We start from the raw sequence: 26252 nt of genomic DNA, 5'->3' as shown, positions 1-26252 counted from the left end.
GAACACCAGGGAAAAGAAAGTCGATAAAGGTACTCTAACATAAGACAAAGGAGGTTTTAAGACATCACCACAAAAAAGACAAATATTTTGTAATTATAAAATAGCCAAATCAACCAAGGATGTATGATCATTTTGAATGTGTTTAGTATAACCTCAAATATGTAAAGCAAAAATTGATAGAATTAAAAGAAAAATTAGATAATCACAGTAGGAGACTTCAACTCATAGCCTTCAGAAATTAATCAAATAGGCTAACAAAAAATCAGTAGGAAATAAAAATTTAAAAATACAAATTGAAAGTTGATCTAGTACATATAGATATAGAACATGACTCAAAAAACTGAAGGCTACACATTATTTTTAAGTGTAAATGGGATATTTGGCAAAATGAGTTTACCTCAGACCAGAGTAGAGAAAATTTTTTAAAGCCAGAATAATAACAAAACTATAATGTAGAAAAACTAAAATGTTTAGAAAGGAAATATATTCTACTAAATAACCTATGGATCAAGAAGGAAATCACAATGGAAAAAAAATTAAGACCAAATGATAATTAAAATGGCATATTTGTGAGATGGAGATAAAGCCATAGTTATAGAGAAAGTTATTGTCTTAAATGCATATATTAGAAAAGACTCACCTTCTATAGAAGGAAGATAGGAGGAGAATGCCATATAAAACTCAAGGAAAATAGTACAAAGTAAATAAGAAAAATGATTAAAAAAATCAGTATGATAGCAAAGAATTATTTTCTATTTCAACAAAGACAAAGGTTGGCTTTTCAAAGTGACTTTAGAAATGATAGAGCCTAGCTCCTTGGTATATAACCAAGCTAAATGTCTATCAACAGTGAAGAGATAAAGATGTGGTTTATACATACAATAGAACTACTCACGTCATCAAAAGTGAAACAATGCCATTTGCAAAAACATGGATGGACTTAGAGGGTACCCTGCTAAAGTGAAATAAGCCAGACAGAGAAAGACAAATACTGTATGATATCACTTATATGTGGAATCTAAAAAACAAAAGGAACTAGTGAATACAACAAAAATGAAGCAAATTAATAGATACAGAGAACAATGTTATGGGAGGTATTTATCATCAAGTATAAATTACAAACTATCACTATTATTGCTTTTTAGAGTTAATAAACAACTCTTTTCCCTTTTCTTTAATACTAAGATTATAGCAGCTGGATGAAAAGGGAAAAACTGTTCTTTAGCCTATGTACAGTCAAGAAATTAAGAAGATAATGTGGTGTTCTCTGTTTACCTAGATAAAAGGACACACATGACCTGGAGTATATTCACCAAAACTCTGCCCTGCTGAAGCCTGTAACAGAATCATCTGGGTTTGCATTTTGCTCTGTGCACACCTCAGGAGTTGCAAGAAGGCAGCCAAGCCCTTAATATCACACAGGGTACAAGGGTGAAAGCCATATGAATTCTACAGCTCTTCCTGACTCTTGCCAATGCCTATACTCACTGAAGAGGTATGGCCATGAGGCCTGGAAGCAGATGGGATAGCTGGAGTGCCTTTTAGGGCAACACAGGGAAAGAGGAAAAGTTTTCTTGATACTGGAAAAAGGTCAGGATTTAGAAGGTTCACTGAGATACAGAATCTGGCAAGACAAGGGGGTTTCTGTACAGTGCAGCCGGACAGGCTGGATGGTTTGCCCCTAGTTCTCTTAGAGATTCGTGAACACCAACCATGGACTAGAAGTGGTGGAGAAGCAGAGTCTAAAAGGACCAAACTAGCTGGCTAATGGCCTTCTCCATGTCATCCAGTAAGATCTAATGATCCGTGACTAGAACTATGATCCTCACTCTCCTTTGGCACCATCTAAGATCCCAAGCATTTGCACAACACTTAGGACAGGAGGGCTTCCTTGGCGGCTCAGCTGGTAAAGAATCCGCCCGCAATGCAGGAGACCTGGGTTTGATCCCTGGGTTGGAAAGATCCCCTGGAGAAGGGAAACGGCTACCCACTCTGGTATTCTGGCCTGGAGAATCCCATGAACTGTATAGTCCATGGGGTTGCAAAGAGTTGGACATGACTGAGCAACTTTCACTTTCACTTTCAACTTGAGACAGGAGAGCAAAAAAGGTACAAATTACCAATATTATAAATGAAAATTACATGTAAAATAATTAAGATACCATAAACAATACCAATAAATCTGCAAATTGAGAAGAGCAAGACAACAATCTGGGAAAACACAACATATTAAAAACATATCTAAGTAGAAATAAAAATCTAAATACATTTAATAAATAAATTTAATTTATAATTGAACAACTTGCCACAAAGAAAACATTAGGCCAAGGTGCCATCCTAGAATACTCTCCTAATCATTTTTGATAAAGAATACCAAACCTAAACAAACAGGTTTGGTATGCAAAATTTTCAACCAAAGATTAAAAGAAGGAAAATTTCCAAAATTATTTTATAGGGTCAAATGTCTCATAAACATAGATGTTGGACAATGAATATGAAACAATGAATATAAAGTATTAACAATCCAAGTCCAACAACATAGAACAAAGATGATAACATCATAACCCAGTTGAATTTATTTTGGGAATTCAGGATTGGTATAATAATCAAAAATAAACAAATCTCCTGACCATATTAGCATCATAAAAAAAGAAAAATTAGAGGATTATCTCAGTAGATGCTGTGACAGATAGAATAATGTTCCCCTCTCCTGATGATGTTCACACCCCATCTTCAAAATCTATGAATATGTTATTTACATGACATCCGGTCCCATCACTTCATGGCAAACAGATGGGGAAACAGTGGAAACAGTGAGAGACTTTATTTTCTTGGGCTCCAAAATCACTGCAGATGGTGACTGCAGCCATGAAATTGAAAGATGCTTGCTCCATGGAAGAAAAGCTATGACCAACCTAGCCAGTATATTAAAAAGCAGAGACATTACCTTGCCGACAAAGGTCCATCTAGTCAAGGCTATGGTTTTTCGAGTAGTCATGTATGGATGTGAGAGTTGCACTATAAAGAAAGCTGAGCACCGAAGAATTGATGCTTTTGAACTGTGGTGTTGGAGAAGACTCTTGAGAGTCCCTTGGACTGCAACGAGATCAAACCAATCAATGTTAGAGGAAATCAGTCCTGACTATTCATTGGAAGGACTGATGCTAAAGCTGAAGCTTCAATACTTTGGCCACCTGATGTGAAGAACCTACTCATTGGAAAAGACTGAAGGCAGGAGAAGGCAACAACAGATGATGAGATGGTTGGATGGCATCACTGATTCAATGGACATGAATTTGAGTAAGCTCCTGGAGTTGGTGATGGACAGGGAAGCCTATTGTGCTGCAGTCCATGGGGTCGCAAAGAGTAGGACATGACTGATTGACTGAACTGAACTGAACATATATATAATATACAAATTATATATTATATATACATATTACACATATTTATATCTTATTTTACATATTTATGGGTTTTCCTTGTAACTCAGATGGTAAAGAATCTGCCTGCAATGCAAGAGAGCGGGGTTTGATCCCTGGGTTAAGAAGATCCCTTGGAGAAGGGAATGGCTATCCATTCCAGAATTCCATGGAAAGAGGAGCCTGATAGGGTATGGGGTCCATGGGGTTGTAAAGAGTCAAACACTACTGGGCGACTAATATTTTCACTTTTACTTTCCTCTGAGGATGTACATGCTCAGTCTTCAAAACCTATGAATATGTTACTTTACATGGCAAGAAAAATTTGCAGATGTGATTAGGTTAAGGACCTTGAGATGGACAGATTAAACTGACATACCATGTGGGTGCATTCTAGTAACATGAGTCCTTAAAAGTGAAAACCTCTCCCAGCTGTGGTCCACGAGATACAATCAGAGAAAGACTGAACCCTGACCTCCACCTGCCTCCACCCATATGGGCTTTAAAGATTGAGGAAGGAGGCCAAAAAACACAACAGCATCTAGAAGCTGGAAATACTCCTCAGCTCACAACCAGTAAAAAATATATATATAAGGGGACCTTGGTTATTTAACCACAAGGAACTGAGTGCTGCCACTATCTAAAATGAGCAAGAAAACTGGTTCTCCTCTACAACCTCTAGTAATGACGGCAGGTCTGTGGACACTCTGATTTTAATCCTGACTCATGCCAGGCTTCTGATGTAAAAAGTGTAAAATACTGTATTTTTCTTAAGCTACTAAGTTTGTGGCACTTTGTTATGGCAGCAAAAGAAAATTAATACAAAGATATAAAAAGCTTTGATAGATTTTCATACCCATTCATAACTTTTAATATTATTTGCAAAATAATAAGTAGTTTTTTTAATCTGATGGAGCATGTCTATAAAAAACACATTTATATAAACATCATACTTAACAGTAAAATATTGAAAGTATTCTCCCTGGGATAAGGGAATAGACACAGTTGTATAATATCACAACATATCCAACAGTTTTCTAGAGGTCCTAACCAGTAACAAAACTGAACAAAAGACGTAAAATTTATAAAGATGGGAAACAGACATTAAAACAGATAAAATGATTGTGAATACCAAATTCTAAAAGAATCCAAGGGAAATAATTAGAATTAAAATTTTAATTTTTTTATATTATTCATTTCACTGGGTACAAGGCTATATAAAAATTAATTATATTTTTATATATCAGCAAGAAAATATTAGAAAACTATTTTTTAAATGATGCTATTTATGAGAGGAAAACATTAATACATACAAATTATCCTGTGCAAGATATACAATAACTCTTCACATAAAACTATAAAAAATTATTGAAATGTATCAAATAAGGCCTAGTTTAAGTTGCTTATTTTTCCTAGTGTTCTATACTTTCAATTAAATATATAATTTATGATACTAATTCTAAATTGTATATGAATATGTATAAGTTCAAGAGTAAAAAATACAATTTTAAAGAATCATTTTGAGAGTGTACTCTATAAATTATCAAAACTTAACATAAAGCTATGGTAATTATCATACTGTGTTCTTCTCACAAGAACAGTTAAATAGATCAACACAATAAAACAGAGAATACAGAAACAAATACTAGATCCTTGGATTATAATAAAGTGAAACTCAGTTCAGTTCAGTTGCTCAGTTGTGTCCTACTCTTTGCGACCCCATGGACTGCAGCATGTCAGGCCTCCCTGTCCATCACCAACTCCCGGAGTTTACCCAAACTCATGTCCTTTGAGTCAGTGATGCCATCCAACCATCTCATCCTCTGTCGCCCCCTTCTCCTCCGGCCTTCAATCTTTCCTAGCATCAGGGTCTTTTCAAATGAGTCAATTCTTCAAATCAGGTGGCCAAAGTATTGGAGTTTCAGCTTCAGCATCAGTCCTTCCAATGAATATAACTCAGATCATTCAAAAAGGGAGAGTGTTTTCATTAAATGGTACTGAGTGAATTGGAAATTCATGGTTTAAAAGAAAGACTTTTATATCATACCATCAACATTAATTTCAGCTATACGGTACATCTACATACAGAAAGTGAATGTGTTAGTCACTCAGTTGTTTCCAGTTCTTCCTGACTCCATGGACTGTAGCTCCTCTGTCCCTGGGATTCTCCAGGCAAGAATACTGGAGTAGGTTGCCATGCCCTTCTCCAGGGGATCTTCCCAACCCAGGGATGGAACTCAGGTCTCTGGCATTGTAGGCAGATTCTTTTACAATCTGAGCCATCAGGGAAGCCCACATCTACATACGAAAACTAATCAAAAGGCTTCTGGAAATTAACATGGAAAAATGCCTTACAACCTTATGTTGGGGACAGCCAGGCTGAAGAATATCCTTCAGAATACACTCTCTGACTACAGTGCAAATAAATTAGAAGTCAATAAATTAAGATATCTAGGAAACTAAACAATACAATATATTGAATTTAAATGACAATTATAAACACAAAAGAAATCAGAAAATACTTTAACCTTAAAGATAATTAAAATGAAACATAAAAATGTTAAGATGCAACTAAAGAAATAGGGAAAATTTTAACTTAATTGATTATATTAGAAATAAATGTCTTGTATAAATAAATGTCCAGTATATAATGACAATGAAGAAGGAAATGGCAGTCCATCCAGTATTCTTGCCTGGGAATTCTAGAGGACAGAGGAGCCTGGTGAGCTACAATACATGGGGTTGCAGAGTCAGACACGACTTGGCAACTAAACAATAACAATATAAGGACAAACCAAGATTTATGACAGGATTCTGCATTTGTTTAACATAAAATTTTATATAATTTATCATACATTTAGAATAATGGGTAGTGGTGGGAAAAACAATATTTTCATTGCAAAATGATAAAAAAACTTATAGCAAAGTAGGGATGGGAACTTCTTCAATGTTATAAAAGGGAAATATTAAAAAATTATAGCTAACATGATAGGCAAAGTTTAACATCTGAATATCATCTCCCTAAGATCAGGAAAAAAAAAAAATGCAAGGACTCTCTTTCATCAGTTCCGTTTAACACTGTACTGGAGGAACTAGTCATTGCAGCAAGAGAAGAAAAAAAATAGGCATACAGTTAAGAAAATAGTTGTCTTTGCAGACATTATCATGTACATAGAAAATCCTACTAACTGTACCAAAGAGCTTCTTGAACTTATAAGGGAGTTTAGAAAATTCATGGAATGCAAGATTACTCCAAAAAATTGAATATATTTTTATGTATAAGCAACGTATACTTAGAAATTAAAATAAATTAAAATTAAATTAAATTATAAAACAGTACCATTCACAACAGTTTTAAGAAACATAAGTAATTCAGAAATAAAGTTAAAGACATATATGTGAAACTTGTCCTCAAAATCAACAAAACATTGCAGATACTCAATAAAACAGCTTAACAAACTTGAAAAAGTACACATTATAAGAAGTATGCTATCAGACTACTACTATGCTATTAAACTAGAAATTTATAAGAGAAAGATTACTCAAAAATATTTGGAAAATGTCCAAATATTTGTAGATTAAACAACAGACCAAAATAACTCATGGGTCAAAGAAAAGCCTTGGGAGAAATTTAGAAATATTTTGAAGTAAATGAAAATGAAAATACAACCTTTTAAAATTTATGGAAAAGAGTAGAAGAGGTGCTTAGAGGAAAAGTTATAGCATTAAATGCATATATTAATAATGTTATTATTAGTAATAAAAACCAGTTCAGAAATCAACAGAAACAAAATACTTGAGAAAATCAACAAAGTCAAAAGTTGGTTCTTTCAAAACAAAACAAAACAAAAAATAATAAAACTGCATTATATTTAAAAAAAAAGAAAAGAAAAAATCAATATAATTGATAAATTTCTAGCCATACTAATCAAGAAAAAGAGAGAATATATTAATTGTTAATCTTAGAAATGAAAAAGGTACCATCACTACTGATCCCACAGACATTAAAAGGAACTAAAGAAATATTATTAACAATTCTATGCTCACATATTGATAAAGATGAAATGCACCAAGTCTTCAAAAGACACAACAAATCACAACCCACAGAAGGAGAAACAGACAACCTGAATAGCCCTGTATCTACTAAATACATTGAATAAATAATCAACAACCTTCCGAAACAGATCAACAGGCTCAAAAGGCTTCACTGGTGAACTCTATCAAATATTAAAAAAAAGATACCAATTCTGTCCAATCTGTTCCACAAAATAGAAGCAGAGGGCACACTCCCTAACTCACTATATAAGGCTAGCCTAACTTCTAATACAAGAAACTTTTAATATAAGAACTACAGCCACAGCCATTGCAGTACATTGCGCTCCATAGAGACAGCGCCGGGGCAAGTGAGAGCCGGACGGGCACTGGGCGACTCTGTGCCTCGCCGAGGAAAAAGAATTAAACATGGGCGAAGCAGATCCTAAGAAGCCGATAGGCAAAATATCATATGCATTCTTTGTGCAAACTTGCCGGGAGAAGCACAAGAAGAAGCACCTGGATGCTTCAGTCAACTTCTCAGAATTTTCTAAGAAGTGCTCAGAGAGGTGGAAGAGCATGTCTGCTAAAGAGAAAGGAAAATTTGAAGACATGGCAAAGGTGGACAAGGTCCATTATGAAAGAGAAATGAAAACTTATATCCCTCCTAAAGGAGAAACAAAAAAGAAGTTCAAGGATTCCAATGCACCCAAGAGGCCTCCTTCGGCCTTTTTCTTGGTTTGTTCTGAGTATCGTCCAAAAATCAAAGGTGAACATCCTGGCCTGTCCATTGGTGATGTTGCAGAGAGACTGGGAGAGATGTGGAATAACACTGCTGCCGATGACAAGCAGCCTTATGAGAAGAAGGCTGCTAAGCTGAAGGAAAAGTATGAAAAGGATACTGCTGCATACCGAGCTAAAGGGAAGCCTGATGCAGCAAAAAGGGAGTTGTCAAGGCCGAAAAAAGCAAGAAAAAGAAGGAAGAGGAGGAAAAGGAGGAAGATGAAGAGGATGAGGAAGATGATGAAGAGGAGGAGGAGGAGGAATAAGATGATGATGATGAATAAGTTGGTTCTAGCGCAGTTTTTTTTTCTTGATTATAAAGCATTTAACCCCCCTGTATACAACTTACTCCTTTTAAAGAAAAAAAATTGAAATGTAAGGCTGTGTAAGATTTGTTTTTAAACTGTACAGTGTCTTTTTTTGTATAGTTAACACACTACCAAATGTGCCTCTAGATAGCCCTGTCCTGGTGGTATTTTCAATAGCCACTAACCTTGCCTGGTAAAGTATGGGGGTTGTAAATTGGCATGGAAATTTAAAGCAGGTTCTTGTTGGTGCATAGCACAAATTAGTTATATACGGGGATGGTAGTTTTTTCATCTTCAGTTGTCTCTGATGCAGCTTATACGAATAATTGTTGTTCTGTTAACTGAATACCACTCTGTAATTGCAAAAGAAAAAGAAAAAAAGTTGCAGCTGTTTTGTTGACATTCTGAATGCTTCTAAGTAAATACAATTTTTTTATTAGTATTGTTGTCCTTTTCATAGGTCTGAAAATTTTTCTTAAGGGGAAGCTAGTCTTTTGCTTTTGCCCATTTTGGATCACACGAATTATTACACTGTTTATCTTTCATATAGTTAGCTGATAATAAAAAGCTTTTGTCTGCGCAGCCTGCATACCCATGATGAGGGTAATAAAAGTTGAATTGAGACAGTTTTCATCCATAACTGAAACTTAAATCTTGACCAGTTGATAGAACAGACTTTTGGACTCTGTGGGAGAAGGCGAGGGTGGGATGTTCTGAGAGACTAGCATTGAAACAAGTACACTATCAAGGGTGAAACAGATCACCAGCCCAGGCTGGATGCATGAGACAAGTGCTTGGGGCTGGTGCACTGGGAAGACCCAGAGGGATGGGATGGGGAGGGAGGCGGGAGTGGGGATCGGGATGGGGAACATATGTAAATCCATGGCTGATTCATGTCAATGTATGGCAAAAACCACTACAATATTGTAATTAGCCTCCAACTAATAAAAATAAATGAAAAAAAAAAAAAAAGAACTACAGCCAATACCTTTCATGAACACAGATGCAAAATTCTTCAGTAAAATCTCAGGAAATTAAATCCACAATGTATAAAAATAATTATACACCATGACCAAGTGGAATTTACTCCAGCTATGGAACACTGTTAATGGATCAATCAATTTCACCTATCACATCAAGAGGATAAAAAAGAAAGGTGATATGATCTTAGTTGCAGGAAAATCATTTGAAAAATCAACCCCCCATTCATGATTAAAGCTCTCAGCAAACTAAGAAAGAGAGGAAACTCCTCAACTCGATAATAAACATCTATGAACAATCTAACAGCTAATATATTTATTGGTGAGAAATTTGGAGCTTTTCCTTTGAGATTGAGAACAAGGTAAGATTGTGCTCTCTTACCTCCCCTGTTCAACATCATACTGGAAGGCAATAAGACAACAAAAGCAAATAAAACGTGCACAGATTGGGAAGGCATAAATAAAACTCTTGGTTTGCAGGTGACATGACTGTACATGTAGAAAACTCCAAAAAATATAATAAAAAATTTGCCTGAAACTAATAAGAGATTATAACTAGGATTCAGGATACATAGTTAATATGCAAAAGTCAGTTTCTTTCTTATACACAGCAATGAGCAATTTACATTTGAAGTTAAAAACATAGCATTCACATTAGTGCCAAGAAAATAAAATACTTAGATATAAATCTAATAAATTATGTATTACGAGTAGATTCAATAGATTCAATATTGTCAAGATATAGTTCTTTCCAATTTGATCTACAGATTCAATGCAATCACAATCAAAATCCTAGCAAGTTACTTTGTGGATATGGACAAAGTTAATCAAATATTTTTATGAAAAGGAAAGAGACCCAGAATAGTCAATATAAGTTTGAAGAACAAACTTGGAGGACTTACACTATCTGACATCAAGAGTTATAAAACTGTAGTATTCAAGGCAGGGTAATATTGGCAAAGGAGCAGACAAATAAATCAATGGAACAGAAAAGAGTCCAAAAGGACTCACACATATACATTCAATTGACCTTTGGTGAAGAAGTAAAGGCAATTCAATGGAGAAAATACAATCTTCAACAAATGGTGCTAAAACAACTGGATATTCACATGCAAAAAAGAAAAAATGGATCTAGACAGAGACCTTGCAACCTTTACAATAATTTACTCAAGATGAATCATAAAGTGAATATCTGTGTCCCTCCAAAATTCATATGCTAAAACCTAATACCCAATGAGATAGTATTGGGAGGTGGCGTTTGGGGAGGTGTTTAGGTCATGTAGGTGAAGTTGTCCAGAATGGGATTGATACTTTTGTACAAGAGGCCCTAGAAAGCTCCCTTGCTCCTTTCACCATATGAAAACACCGTAAGAAAGTGTTATTCACGAGGAAATGGGCTCTCCCCAGACACAATCTGCCGGCACCAAGCTCTTGAACTTTTCAGCCTCCAGAACTGAGACACAAGTGTTGTTTATAAGTCACCCACTTCATGGTATTTTTATTATGGCAGCCCTAATGGGCTAAGAATTAAACGAAAAACACAAAGTTATTAAACTGTAAAGATAATGCAAGAGGAAATCCTAGTAAACTTGTGTCTAGCAATGCCTTTTTAAATACAGCACTAAAAGCATGATTCATGAAAGAAAAATCGGTAAGTTGGACTTCATTAAAATTAAAAAGCTTTGCTCTGTGAAACACACACTCTGCTAACCAAAAGTAGAACATTTCATTGGTAAGCAGAGTGGCATAAAATGAAGAAGCAACTACCTTCTTGCTAATATATGCACAGATCCTCATAGACAAGAGTTTAAAGCTATGGGGCTTGATGGAATTTGGTGGTGCCATTCTCACTGCTCCGATGTGTCTGCCTCTATAATGGCTGGCTGCAAAACAAACACTGAATGCTATTTTGTCTTTTTTTTTTTTGTAAAAGCAAAAATCCTCCTTGGATTTCTTTCAGTTAGTGCAAACATATACTAATATAGATCAATAAAAGAGAAGTGGCATGCAGCAAAGTTTTAGAAAGCAGGGGAATTCCTGTATTGGGAACTTGGTACTTCCTGTTCAGTTTTTTGAAATGTAAAACTGTTTTGAGAAATAAAAACCTATTAATAATAATTTTTTAAAAAACCCAAGAAGACCAATTGAGACCTATACCATGTTCATGGATTAGAACATTCAGTATTAATAAGATGGCAATAATGCCAAAAACTGACCTATAAATTGAACACAATTCCAATCAAAAAACAGTATTATTTTTATAGCAATGGATAAGGCACCAAAACTTATGGAAAAATGCAAAGTACTATTGATTCAAAAGAATTTTGAAAAAGAAGAAGATTGTAAGACTTGGCAATACATGACTTCAAGACTAACTGTAAAACTAGAGTAATCAAAACAATATTTTGGCTTATAGACAGTGACACTAGGGAGAACTGTGTTCAACACCAGAGCACAGTATCTTTCTACTTTGGTAACTCAGAGTTGATGCGGACGCAGGGGAGTTCTACCAGAAGTGAAGGAGGGTAGAAGGAGCACCACTACCTACCTTGGGATGTTTTTCTTGCACAGAACTAATAGGACCTGAGAAATAATAATAGAAGTAATACAGGATTGATGACACACCCTCAGTGAACATCTGCAGCTTTGTGCCAGGTCATGAATGTCAACTTCTAACGCTCTAGAGGATTCTTACTCCTTCTTTCCATCCATATCATTAATAATCCCCTAAGACCTCCTTATTCTCATTCAGGCCACTTTCTGAGCAGGAGTCCCAACTCCTCCAAACTCTGTGTTACTAGGTATGCCCTGACACTTTCAACCTCCCTGTGAGCACAGGAACCTGGAATGAAGCTGGACAGAGGGAAGCAATACACAGAACATGGGGTGTGATTTTTGAGACCAGCGTTTCAGATTTTGCTCTGTTTTAGTTTCTAATCTTTACAGTGTCTCATCATTAGGCCTCTTTTTCAATCTGAAAATTGAGGAACTTGGGCCAAATGCCTAAGAAATACACCCTAAGTTTCTACGGTTTTATGATTCTATGGATAATTTAAGTGACAAATCCAAATTGTAACTACTGTTGAAACTGCACAGACCACACCCCACTAGCTTGGTAACCTTAGCACTCCATGTAGAAGCCAGAAACAATTCTAAATTGCATCTTACCTTTTTTACTTACAATGAAAAGCTGTTCTATGATTATGAAGATTCCACGGTAAAGAATTATCTGTTTTCTCAGTTGGTCATATTTCTTTCAAAAGTATTTAAGAGGTAATTCTTTTAAATGGTCATTGACATTTCGAGGTCAACGTTTTCTGTGCTAATTCATTATTCTTATATCATTCTTCATATTCTTCACAGACTCTTATTCATTATCTAATTATATCCTCATATTAAACAAGCCAGAGGGGTAGGGCTAACATTTTTTAATCCTTATTTGACACAGTAATACATGAGATTTATACTAAATGAATTGACCCTGGAACTTGCATTTGGCTATTTAGAATGTACTGTTGTTCAAGGCAAGTATTTTTTTTTTTTTTTTTGAGGGAGGGGAGTTCTGTTTTATTCACTGATGTTTCCACAGTGCCTAGAACAGTGCCTGACTCACAGCAAATTTAATACACATTTGTAGAAGGAATAAACCAATGAACAAATCTGACTAGTGATCGAACGGGGGTCTAGTAACTCTCTAAACCCTCAACCCTTGTTCCTTTAGTACTGACAGGAGTTATTCTTTGTCCCCATGCTTCCCCCCAATTTTCTTATCTATTCTGGATGCAACTATCTTGAGGTTATGTGGCGGCAAGGCCAGGGAGCCCTCTTCACTGAAGGGTAACCGAAACTCCCACCGTCACAGTGATGGAGAAGGGAAAAGAGAGGCCTCTATGGGGGACTCCTCTTTGAGAGACTAAAGCTGATGCCACCTCCCCCCCTCCTCGCCCCCGCCACTCCGAGTTCACCAAGGATATCAGAAAAGGGTCCAATGGGTCCCTCTGTCCCAAAGGTACTCGTTTCACTCTGCTTCTGGTGGCGGAGAGGGCAGGGGTTCTTTAAAGGGGGCCCCCACAGTCCCAAGCCCGAAGTGGCTGGGGTCTGGCCTGCGCTCCGAGGCTGCCACCCTCGCGGTCCCCGCCGGGCGGCGGGCCGACAGCTGCCGAAGGCGGGCCGGCCGCGCTCCCCGCCGGGACATTGTGGCGGTGCCCGCGCCAGCCCCGCCCCGCCCGGGCCGCCGACCGGGCGGGGCTTGTGGGGGCGAGGGGCGGGGCCTGAGGAGGGCGGGGCCTGCGGAGGGCGGGGTGGCCGCGGGGAGCCGGCGGCCAGGGCGGCGCTCAGACTGGGCCGGGAGCTCCGGCTGCGCGGGCTCTCGGCGGCCGCGGCGACAGCATCCTCCTCCGCCTCCTCTCTTTCTTTTCTTCCCCTCCGCTTCTTTCTTTTCTTTCTCCTTCTCCTCCTTCTTTCCCTGCCCTGTCCCACCCCCACCCACCCCCCTGCTCCTTCTCCAGAGGACCTTAGGTCCTCAAGTCCCTGAGAGGTGGCAGCGGCGACTTGCGGGTGCATCGTTTCCGCGCCCAGGTAAGAGAGCCGTTCCCCACCTCTGATTCAGTATAAACGTGCTTCTCCCTTCTCCTGCCTCGCCCACCGCGTGGAGGGAGGAGAAGGAGCCCAGGGAAGGAACGGGGATGGGAAGGGATTTGTCTCATCCCGTGTCTTGGGAGCAGGCACAGGTTGGTCGAGCTGTCTCCCACCTGGCGGCAGCTTCAGGCCCGGCCTCTCTAGGTGTAACTACTGCGCAGCAGGGGACCCGGGCTGTACCTGGGCTCTGGATTTGGAGAAGGGCGTGTGACCTTGGTAGGTACCACTCTGAAGCGCCCGGGAACTTACATCAGGTTGGGATACTTGTCTTTAGAGCTAATATTACCTGAGCTGGGGAGAGACAGAAAATGAATTATACTGGGGTAAAAGAGAATTTCGAAGTAGAGGTTTTTTGTTTAGGTTTTTTTGTTTGTTTGTTTTTGGTCCATGGAATTGCAGAGAACTGCACAATGACGGATGACTAAGTTAAAGAAGCCTTGTCAATTCGAAATCATTTTCCCTGTAATTGTCCCAGAAACAGCTGGAAGAGAAAGATTGACAAATGTTTATAGTTTTAGGAAAATGAAAAATTAATGTCTGGTCTCGATGGAGGGCGGGATACGAAAAAAATGAGTCTGGATGAGCTTGAATGTCCACATAGTCTTTCTTTTTAAGAGATGGGAGTGGGAGGCAGCATCTACAGTCCAACAGTTCTTTTCTTTTTCTTCTTAAAAGGCGTTTTGGGGGCTGCAGTGCCGGGCGTCTTCGTTCCCCAACTTCGTCTTTTGTTTCAGGATGAAAATTTAAAGAGAGTGTTTGAGAGGAGCCAGGAGTGGGGATGTGTGTGTTTGGGTGTGTGTAGGGAGGAGGGGGTAGTAAAATGGATGGGGTCAGAAAAAACCATCCTTGAAAACTGGAAATGGATGTTATACTGCCTGGCATCAGGGTTTTGGGATTTTGTCAGAAAATTAAAAAGCTTTCATTAGCTACAAGCCCATTTGCTGGTTGCTATCAGCTGGAAACCTTTAGCATAATGATTCCAGGACATAGCCCCTTTATTACTGACTCAGTGTGAAAGGTTTTTGTTTAAATGCACACACAAGCGCGCACAGGCGTATGGTGGTACACACCACAAACACACACACATAAACACATTCGCACGTATAATATATACCTAATTTTGCAAAAGAGAGTAATACTTAATAGACGAATCTTAAAATATTTATCCTTGAAGGTTTGGGGATTATGGTGTGAATCACATTTGTACTGCAGAACAAATAAATATATGTTGTTGGGTGGTATATAAGTTTGGATGTGAGGCAAAAGGATTAATGAATATCGGTAAGGTATTAAATGTCAAAAATGTGATTTATTTTGAAATGATTGGTCTGGGAGAGGAAATGACTGCTAAGTGAAATTGAGGTTTGCAGCCGCAGTGAGGCGATGGAGAACAAAGCCTTTTATGTGAGCTGTGTTATGCAAAATGTCCCATGCTTGAGCGGCAGGTATCAGCCCAGTATAACGCATGGCTCTGTAACCCTGTCATTTCACTGTGGGCAATTATAATTTTTTTTGGCAATGAAAATAGATTAAATAAATAAAAGCTCTTTAGAATGCCCAAGAGGAAGATTATAGCCTTTCACTTGAATGTGACACAAAACACCCATTTAGCTGGTCACTTGCTACGTATTTTGGTAGAAATCTTTATGCCTCTGTATAAATATCATGGGCGTTTCAGTCACCCCCTCTTCATGCACGGAAACATTTCCTTCCCAAGAAAAGGTGAAATGCATTTTTCTCTTTCAACTAAAAAGTACTGTTGTGTGTGTGTATTTTAAGGTTGATTCCCTGATAATTTTATCTCATTATCATAGCTTTATATCTGGAATCCACAATTTGCATTGAGCAGAGCTATTGTGCCTTTCGGATCAGTGGTTCGTGCTCTTTGTGCTTGATTTAATTTTAATTTTTATTATTTCATAATATGCTACAGTATTATTTAATTTCCTAAAGGTTTCTTTCCCCATAAGCAGAAAATTGCTTAACATACATCTGTAGATCTAAGCAATTAAAAATTGACCTTCCTTTAAACATGTTTTTTTAATGCCTGAATGTCCATTTTCTCTTCTTTTCCCTCACCTCCGTCAAATAACCTGTTTATTGTGACTCTATCTATGCTGCTTTAAGCTTCTAGTTCTGTCTAGACTGTCTAGAGCAGAGCCAGCTTTCTCAGGAATTTCGAATTTGTTCGTTCTCTGTAGCAACTCTCCTGGGATGACGTGTTTACAGCACCTTCTCAGGGAGGAGAGGAGAAGGAATGTGCTGACAGAGCCTGACCCAGTGAAACTGGCACAGCCATTACCTCATCCTAGTAGCTACTTCAGACTCACTGAGAGAGCAGGCACCTCTCCGTGGAAAGCAAACACCAGCAGCACACCCTCGTCTCGCAGAAGCCTTCCGCTTCCCACAGCAGCCTCTGCTCTGCTGCTCTGCTAAGGTTAAAGGGGTATTTCCTCTTTTATGTATTTCTTCTCAAGGATCTTGAACTTGGTCATAAATATGCAGCCAGAAATGAAACTTGGCACAACATCCCCTAAACCTGAAAGAATAATTTCATTCCTTTACCACTTTTGGCTTGAAATCAATTTGCAGATTTTCTAAACACATCAGAAGGGAAAAGGAAAAAGAATGTTTATTGGTGTATATTTGCATGTTTTCTTATGATACACATTTCTTTGGTAACATTTTACTAGCATCTAGAGAGCAGACTGGATTGCTATGCTTTTGAAAAATGGGTTTGCACTCTTGGACTTTAAAATGCAAAGGTTTTAATGTTTGCTTAGATGCACATTATAGTATGTGCATCCTTAAAATATTCATTGATGTCCCCATAAGATTGAGCGTATGAAGCCATCTTGGAGATTTTAGTATTCAAGTTGATCGCTTGGTTAATGAATTCCTTTCAATGCTTAATTTCCTCTTGACAGAGTAAGATAAAGAATCTGAAATAACAGTTACAGTGGATAGTAACACTACCCCCAGAACAATGTCATATTCCTTAATCCTAAAAGCAGTCATTTAGGTAAGTTATTAGTAATGCATTAGTGAATGTTACTAAAGATAATATTCTAAAACAATTATAAACTCTTATGTCTCTGGTATATCTGGTAGAGATGCTATTAAGCTCTTTGAGTCATGTCTGATTCTCTCAGATATGTCTGTTCTTTTGTACTTTAGTTCTTTCTACGCCTTTCCTTATTTGATCTGCTCAATCTAGACCTTAAGTGTGAGCAGTATTTTGATCATTTCACTGATTTTTTTCCTCTCCTTTCATTCTGTTCTTTGTAATCTCCTATTTGAATGTTAGTCTTCTCCAGGCATTTTGTCTTCAATACTGTTACTCTCATTACAAACTTAGCCTTTACTCTTCATTTAGGAGTGCATTTATTCCAACTTATTTATTTATTTGTTTGACAGTTGCTCAGTCGTGTCTGACTCTTTGAGACCCCATGGACTGCAGCACACCAGGCTTCCCTGTCCATCACCAACTCCTGGAGCTTGCTCAAGCTCATGTCCATTGAGTCAGTGATGCCATCTGACCATCTCATCCTCTGTTGTCCCCTTCTCCTCATGTCTTCAATCATTCCCAGCAACAGGGTCTTTTCCAGTGAATCAGTTCTTTGAGTCAGGTGGCCCAAGTATTGGAGTTTCACCTTCAGCATCAGTTATGTATTTTTTTTTCTTTTTTTTTTTTCAGTTATATATTTTGTTATGTGTCTGTTATATTTCTACTGGATGCAGAATATTTTCCTGGGAATTAAGTGTAGAGACACTAAAAATGCTACAGGGTTCCTGGCTTTAAGAAATCTTCACATAAAGTTAGATTTGTTTCTTTTGTAATGGGGAATAACTAAAAAATAACATTTAATTGAGCAGTTATTGTATTTCAGATATGGGACACAAGGGGCTGCACATGGGGACAGTGGTGTCCCAAACCTCAAAGGCAATTTTTTGTGTATCAGTTATGTAAATGTCCTAATGTAGACCCTTTATACCTAACCTCCTTTTTTCATATATGTATTCTCTCTATATAATTATATAGAAGGAGAAGGAAATGGCAACCTGCTTCAGTATTCTTGCCTGGGAAATCCCATGGACAGAGCATCCTGGGGGTCTACAATCCACTGGGTCGCAAGAGTCAGACATGACTTACCCACTAAACAACAACATATATAATTGTATAAATATTAGTATATATATAAACTGGGGCTTTCCTGGTGGCTCAGTGTTAAAGAATCCGCCTGGCCAGTGCAGGAGACACAGGTTCGATCCCTGGGTCGGGAAGATCCCCTGGAGAAGGAAGTGGCAACCCACTCAAGTATTCTTGCCTGGAGAATTCCATGGACAGAGGAGCCTGTTATGTTAATAGGCCTTTTAGAGAAAATAATTTAGCTTCTAAGATCACACAGCTGGACTTCTTTCTTGCTTTCTTGTTTTTCTTCCTTTCCTCTTTACCCATTTTCCTTCCTTCCTTTCTTCTTTCCTTCCTTTGCTCTTTGCCTTCAATTTGTATTGGCCAAAAAACAAAACGAAACACCAATTTTTAGAAAATAGAACCTGCCGTTTTTATTGTAATTTATTTACCATTATATCTATACTTCTCATTTAACATACAGTTTTATGCCAACTTCTTCTCAGGGCTTCATCACTGTCTTGGTCCTTCCTTTGATCTTGACTTTTATATACTCTGGCCTTGAACAGACTTTTCCTTGTATACCAGTCTTTGATCCTGCTTCCTTTCTTTGGAAAGCCTTTCTGGATCAGGAAGAAAAGTTACTGCCTTGCGTCTTCCTATGGTTTGTACCCAAGCTGACCCAGATTCCCTTATCCTATAGACAGTTGTTTATCCCAGCTGTGTTCTTACCAGCCTTCTTCAAATGAGTTGAAAAAGGTAAGAGTGGTGTAGCTGTACAACTTACTGCTTTCAAATGAAAATTTTGATTAGCTAACTGTGTTTTGTTATTTTATTCACGTGACTTCAAGTAAAATGGAAACTGACTAGTAAAGTCATCCGGGCTTTCCTGGTGTCTCAGAATCTGCCTGCCAGTACATGAGATGTGGATTTGATCCCTGAATCGAGAAGAACCCCTGGAGGAGGAAATGGCAACCCACTCCAGTATTCTTGGCTGAGAGATCCCATGGAAAGAGGAGCCTGGTGGGCTATAGTCCATGGGTCGCAAAGAGTCAGACACGACTTAGCGATAGAGCATGCACCCACAGTAAAGTCATTATCTGTCAGGCAGTCCACTGTCTTCATTTTATGCTAGCTAGCTACACTGATGTTCTCTTAAGTTGAATTGAATTATTTTAATTTAAAATAAAATATCCCTAGTTACATTGCTGTGTACAGTGTTGTCATTAGCCATCTTGAATCCATCTCTCAGTAATCATAAAATACAGTGCTTGAATGTCCATTAGTATATTTCATTGCTTAACTGTCTAGATCTCCTATATTTAAAGCAAACTTGTAAGTAAATATACAGACTTGCTCATTTAGTTTGAGATAGAATATTCATGCTGGTATGAACCTTTTATATTGCATTAAAGTATTAATGAGTTTATTGTTGCCCATGTTGTATTCTTGTAACAGTTGCAACAACACTGTATTATCTTGCTAACAGACAATAGTGAAATTATATAACAAAATGGTAGGAGAAAATGTTTCCTAGTTTTATTGACTAGGAAGCATCACAATTAAATAATTCTCAGCTTTGAAATTATATTACTTTATTTGGGTATTGTGCCTCTCAAAGTTGTAATTTAGTCTTTTCTTTAAACTATGTTTTTGAACAAAACAGTATTTTAAACAATAAGCTGCCTGTTTTTCTGGTGTTTATGAGACCACATTCCTTTGGCCCACTTTGAAAACAAAGAGCAAAAAAAAAGTTTTTAGGATCAGTAGTGCATTCTTTTTATGTTAGTGTCATCTAGTATAGCCAGGAAAAGATCTGATTCTGTACTTTACTACATGTACTTATTATGTCATTTGAATGAAGATCTGCAATCTGTTGCATGCAAATCTTTGCTATATGGAGTCATAACACCTGTGACAATCTATTAGTCCACAAAATGTGTTCACTTTGTGTTTTCCAAAGGGCTATCATGGTGATATTTTTGTTTGTGTATGTAATAATCACAGGATTGTTGTTGTTGTTCAGTTACTAAGTCATGTCCAGCTCTTTGCAACCCCATGGACTGCAGCACGCCAGGCATCCCTAATCCTTCACTATCTCCTGGAGTTTGCTCAAACTCATGTCTATTGAGTTGGTGATGCCGTCCAACCATCCCATCCTCTGTCGCCCCCTTCTCCTTCTACCCTCAATCTTTCCTAGCATCAGGGTCTTTTCCAATGAGTGGGCTCTTCTCATCAGGTAGCCACAGTATTGGAGCTTCAGCTTCAGCATCAGTCCTTCCAATGACTATTCAGGACTGTTTTCCTTTAGGATTGACTGACTTGATCTCCTTGCAGACCAAGGGACTCTCAAGAGTCTTCTCTAGCACCACAGTTTGAAAGCATCAGCCTTCTTTATGGTCCAACTTTCACATTCATACATGACTACTGGAAAAACCATAGCTTTGACTATATGGACCTCTGTCATCAAAGTGATATCTCTGCTTTTTAATATACTGTCTAGGTTTGTTATAGCTTTCCTTCCAAGAAGCAAGTGTCTTTTAATTTAATGGCTACAGTCACCATCTGCAGTGATTTTTGGAGCCCAAGAAAATAAACTCTGTCACTGCTTCCACTTTTTCCCCATCTGTTTGCCATGAGGTGATGGGATCGGATGCCTAATGTTGAGTTTAAACCAGCTTTTTCACTGTCCTCTTTCACCCTCATTAAGAAACTCTTTAGTTGCTCTTTGTTTTCTGCCATTGGAGTGGTATCATCTGCATATCTGATATTTCTCTGGGAAGTCTTGATTCTGGGCTTGTGATTCGTCTAGCCTGGCATTTCACATGAAATACTCTGTATATTGTTACCCTGCTTATTTAACTTATATGCAGAGTACATCATGTGAAATGCTGGGCTGGAAGAAGCACAAGCTGGAATCAAGATTGCCAGGAGAAATATCAATAACCTCAAATAGGCAGATGGCACCACCCTTATGGCAGAAAGTGAAGAAGAACTAAAGAGCCTCTTGATGAAAGTGAAAGAGGAGAGTGAAAAAGTTGGCTTAAAGCTTAACATTCAGAAAACTAAGATCATGGCATCTGGTTCCATCACTTCATGGCAAATAGATGGGAAAACAGTGGAAACAGTGGTTGACTTTATTTTTGGGGGCTCCAAAATCTCTGCAGATGGTGATTGCAGCCATGAAATTAAAAGACGCTTGCTCCTTGGAAGAAAAGCTATGACCAGCCTGGACAGCATGTTAAAAAGCAGAGACATTACTTTGCCAACAATGGTCTGTCTAGTCAAGGCTATGGTTTTTCCAATAGTCATGTATGGATGTGAGAGTTGGACTATAAAAAAAGCTAAGCGCCAAAGAATTGATGCTTTTGAACTGTGGTGTTGGAGAAGACTCTTGAGAGTCCCTTGGACTGCAAGGAGATCCAATCAGTCCATCCTGAAGGAGATCAGTCCTGGGTGTTCATTGGAAGGACTGATGTTAAAGCTGAAACTCCAATACTTTGGCCACCTGATGAGAAGAGCTGTCTCATTTCAAAAGACCCTGATGTTGGGAAAGATTAGGGGCAGGAGGAGAAGGGGACGACAGAGGATGAGATGGTTGGATGGCGTGACCGACTCAATAGACATGAGTTTGGGTGGACTCTGGGAGTTGGTTATTGACAGGGAGGCCTGGCGTGCTGCGGTTCATGGGGTCGCAAAGAGTCGGACACAACTGAGCGACTGAATTGACTGACTGACTCTGCATAGAAGTTAAATAAGCAGACAATATATAGCCTTGATGTACTCCTTTCACAATTTTGAACCAGTTCATTGTCCGGTTCTAACTGTTGCTTCTTGACCTGCATACAGGTTTCTCAGGAGACAGGTAAGGTGGTCTGGTATTCCCATCTCTTTAAGAATTTTCCACAGTTTGTTGTGTCCACACAGTCAAAGGCTTTCAAGTAATCAATGAAGCATTAGTAAATGTTTTTCTGGGATTCTCTTGCTTTTTCTATGATCTGAAGGATGTTGGCACTTTGATCTCTAGTTCCTTTGCCTTTTCTAAATCCAGCTTGTACATTTGGTAGTTCTTGGTTCATGTACTGCTGTTAGCCTTATATTAGTATTTATATATCCCATTTTTTCATAGTTGAGATAAATTGTTATACAGTTGATTTATAAAAAATTGAAAATTATACTTTGATGTTCACATGAGAATATTTGATTTTAAATACACTTTTATAGGAAAAACAATGGTGTATGTTTTCAATCATAAAATCAAATTAAACAAATTTCAAATAATTACTATATTTTTCTGTTTTGAGAGATATGATCCAAATTCTATTGTCCATTACTGAATTGAAATGATAAAGCTAAATCTGGTGCTCAATATCAAAGCATCTCCATGTTGATCAAGTGTCCTAAATTGAAATACTGGTCACTTAAATTTATCTTTTAGGAAGTGCAGATGACATTGCTATTGCATGGAAACTGCATAGTTTCTTCTTTTTAAAGAGGAGAAGCCAGTATTGGTGGAACTTCAGAAATTTTGCCTCCGAGAAAGCACCAAGCATCCTACTGGAAGCTACATCTCTTATGAAACCACGAAGTGGGTATGATCTAGGGTTTATTTAAATGGGTTTGGCCATTGCATCTCAAACTAAAGCTTGCCTCATTCACAATTGTATGATGTAAACTATTATAGACTATTAATTGGTCTTTGGTGAAATTGACATTTTGTGGATTTTTGAAAAGTGCTTATTAGACTCAGTCATAAGTTCCATGATTAGGGGGTGTGGTTTTACTTTATTTTGAATAGAAACGTATTAAATGAAGGTGGTCCATATCAAAATTGTAATTTATTAAACTTTATACAATCTAGGACAGTCTCTCTGTCCCATTTCAGCCCTTTCTGAAAGACCTCCATCAGGTTTTGGGAGAAGAATCCTAATTTTTCTATTAAAAAACTGATATTGATTTCCATTAAAAAACTGATATTGAGCAAATGTATTTTTAATGAAATCCTTTCCTTTTGCTTAATATGTTTATAGTCTATATAACAGAGTGACATTTTGTAACTCTATTGATTAGTGGCTTAGAAGGATTGTGTGCTTGTACAAATGAAAACATAAAGTATATTTTTCTGTGCCTCTGCCCTGTAGCAGAAGGGACATCAGTTCTTAAGACTTCTGAAGTATGTATAAGTTAGGAGCAAACGGTGTGAACCTCTGATGTGCGTGTGAGGAAACTGGGACAGGGAGTGGTTAAATGACTTTCCTGAGATTCTGAGTGGTGGAACCAGGCCTAAAATTGTTATTCAGGTCAGACTCAGCTCTTGGTAAGGAGGTGCCCATGAAGAACCGTCTCACTCTGACTCTTCTTCCAATTCAGGTTATATTCCTGTTCTCTGACCTAAGGGTGGGGTGATCTGCCTGTCATACCTCCCCCACTTTGTGACTCAACCGTGACTTTCACATGAATATAAAAGAGGGAGAGACTCAGCATTTTAAGGCCATTCCAACGAGCTCCTTGCCAGCTCCACTACTGAACGTGGTGCATCTAAACCTGATTCAGGAAACACTGACCCGGCTGCTGCTCCAGGTTCATTCCTGTGGTTTGGATCTCTTAGGACAGACATTTAAACTCTCTGGGCATGTGTGCCCAGACTCAAGCTACTTGAAAAGCCAGGGAGCTTTTCTCTGAACTTGAACTATCCATACTGATGCCTCCAGATTGATTGAGTTTGTGTTTAAACTTGGGTCTGTGTACAAGGGAAATCCAACAAAAATAGCCAGGTGGAAACTTCTTTCTGCACAATGAAATTTTCTCAGAAATAGCTTTCCTTTTGTGTCTCCCCAGCTTTAACATTTTTAGCTAAAAGGAAGTGAGCTAGAAAGGCTGTGGCCTCTATGTCTGTGTCTGCTTCCCTCTGAACTCTCCTACTCTTGTATGTTTTCCTGTTTCTCTGCCTCTAGTGCTCCATGCGTCTTGTTTCTTTGCCTCATCCAAGGAGACAGCAAATTAAATAAGAATTAGGTGTTTCCATCGTTACTGTGTTCAGTAGAGCTTCACCTGTACCCACACTGCTTAGGCACCTTAGAGTCTTAAGTTGACAAATATTTGAAAAGCATGATGGGCAAATTGGAGGAAAGAAACCGAGCAGAAACCATGCTTAAATATTTAAAGAGAAATATATTCTAGTCAGTGAAAACTGAAACTATACCACTCTTTAGGGAGTGAAGGAATTCTAATGTCCTCCTTCTGTTAGAGAATGTCGTATAGTATGTCCTAATTCTCTCAATGGACATATTTAATCATTAATCAAAATTGGAGTTACTGTTTTATCATTGAATGGATGGAACAAAATTCCTTAAAATATTTTCCATGACTATTTGAGATAGAATGGGCTGTGCACATTAGCTTCTCCTGAATATCTTTATTTTGAGCCATAAATCTAGAAAAAAACCATCTTATTTGCACATAAGTAATGCATATGTATAAAAGCAAATCTTTTGAAATAAGATATTTTGTCCTCTTCTTCTTAGATATGATTTACTGAATTTGACCAGTCTGAAAATCTAAATGATCCATAAAGAGTTAAAATAATATCTGTAGTAAATGATGTTTTTGGGAATAATTCATTTTTAACTTTTGCATTATGAATAATCTATACATGCTATTTTACAGGCAACACATATTTGTAAACTTGCTCATGCAAAATTAGTATGTGTAACAGGGATATTATTAATCGCTGTACTTGAAAAATTATAACATTATTTTTTTAAACTGCCAAACTCTCTGAAATGTAAAAAATTCTTGTATAGATATTCTTTTTTATGAAAAGAAACTTAGTGTTTGTCTTGAAGATTTTTTTTTTATTTCTAAATAGAAAATTTATAAAAAAAATTTCACAGTCACCAAATTTTAACATTTTTAAACACTACAGGACAAATAGATATTCTCTTTTTCTTTCATTTAACTATCAGTCTAGTGTGCCCAATGTATTTCAAATATCATGGTTCATAAATCATTTCTTTAACAAATGGTTGTTGGATCCTGAACATGCAGCAGGAAGTTTTCTGCATATGTAGGATTTTGGGACAAACTACACAGATCCCTGCCTTCATGGAGCCTATATTCTAATAGTGGGAGACAGAAATTAACTTGTAAACAAATAAATGATTAAATATTTCAGACATAAAAAATTACTGTAAGAGGTAGAAAACAAAAACATATGATAGAGCTTGTCTTGGATGGGATAAGCTGCTCCTGGAGACGTGAATAATGAAAAGAAGCCAAGTAAACGAACATTTGGGGGAAGAGTTTTTAGGTAGAGGGAACAGAAAAAGCAACAGCCTTAAGAGCAGGAAGAAACCTGGCATATTTGAGAAACAAATACAAAGCCAGTGGCACGGGAGTCTCATGACCATGGTAGAGGGTGATGGGACAGGGAAGAGAGCAGAAGGCAGGTTTCGGGCCTCGTGGGTTCTCTTGACCATGATAAAGGGTTTGACTTTTATTTGACTGGCAGTGCGTTCTAATTTTTAAGGTAGTAGAAGCAGTTCTTTTTGATAATCTCATAAGAGTTTTCAGAGATTAATTATGTCTTCTAAATCCCTGTAGATATATCTGTAACATTCACTGATGTCTTAAATAACAAGAGAGAAATGATTTAGAAAATTAGAAATCAATGGTAGAGACAAGATTAGACTTCTGTTGATATAGTCTAATAAAATGGTCTAAACATAGGTAACCTAAACTGTGTCATTTTCTTGAGATACTGGAGTATTACCTATATATGTAATTTTAACCCTTGCAGCCATTTTGGATCTGAAATTAAGTTTTTTGTTTTTTTTTTTAAATCTAAACAGAAAATTACAAATCCATGTTTGAGAAAAGTAGTAACAAAAATCAGTGCAGTTTCAATATGAGTGTGTTCTTTGACTATTTCCCCATAGCAGCTTTAGTTATAAACAAG

General features: G+C 37.7%; 2 protein-coding genes and 2 long non-coding RNA genes across 21 annotated transcripts in view; 2 read left to right on the top strand and 2 right to left on the bottom strand.

Annotated features, from left to right (window-relative positions):
• LOC122426199 overlaps positions 1-8974 on the bottom strand; it is a 17284-nt gene extending 8310 nt beyond the window's left edge. For both annotated transcript variants that reach the window (XR_006265128.1, XR_006265127.1), the window contains exon 1: positions 8731-8974. This is a non-coding gene — a long non-coding RNA (uncharacterized LOC122426199). The remainder of the gene's footprint in view (positions 1-8730) is intronic.
• Positions 7884-26252, top strand: LOC122426198 (high mobility group protein B1-like). Of its 2 annotated transcripts, XM_043444926.1 has the most exons (3): positions 7884-8404; positions 24890-24897; positions 26242-26252. In XM_043444926.1, exons 1-2 carry the CDS (start codon positions 7884-7886, stop codon positions 24894-24896), a joined length of 528 nt encoding a protein of 175 aa, XP_043300861.1. In that variant the 3' UTR covers position 24897; positions 26242-26252. The 2 variants fall into 2 exon arrangements, with proteins under 2 accessions (XP_043300861.1, XP_043300862.1); XM_043444927.1 differs by lacking the exons at positions 24890-24897; positions 26242-26252 and adding an exon at positions 23519-24415 and having other exon boundaries at positions 7960-8341.
• LOC122426200 lies at positions 9540-13722 on the bottom strand. Its single transcript, XR_006265129.1, has 3 exons — positions 12694-13722; positions 12074-12108; positions 9540-9672 (listed from the first exon to the last, which is right to left on the bottom strand). It is a non-coding gene; the product is annotated as an uncharacterized LOC122426200 (long non-coding RNA).
• MAP2 (microtubule associated protein 2) overlaps positions 13823-26252 on the top strand; it is a 285330-nt gene continuing 272900 nt past the window's right edge. For 11 of the 16 annotated variants that reach the window (XM_043444919.1, XM_043444916.1, XM_043444925.1 and 8 more), the window contains exon 1: positions 13823-14103. The gene's annotated coding sequence lies outside the window, so the exon portion shown is untranslated. The remainder of the gene's footprint in view (positions 14104-26252) is intronic. The other 5 variants (XM_043444924.1, XM_043444922.1, XM_043444921.1 and 2 more) reach the window with 2 other exon arrangements.

Source organism: Cervus canadensis, chromosome 24 (genome assembly GCF_019320065.1).
Source record: "Cervus canadensis isolate Bull #8, Minnesota chromosome 24, ASM1932006v1, whole genome shotgun sequence".
Lineage (NCBI taxonomy): Eukaryota > Metazoa > Chordata > Mammalia > Artiodactyla > Cervidae > Cervus > Cervus canadensis.
This window is presented reverse-complemented; position numbering and strand designations above follow the sequence as displayed.

Bases quoted from the DNA above. Each gene is read 5' to 3' on its own strand.
- LOC122426198 (XM_043444926.1), top strand. From the start codon at position 7,884: ATGGGCGAAGCAGATCCTAAGAAGCCGATAGGCAAAATATCATATGCA.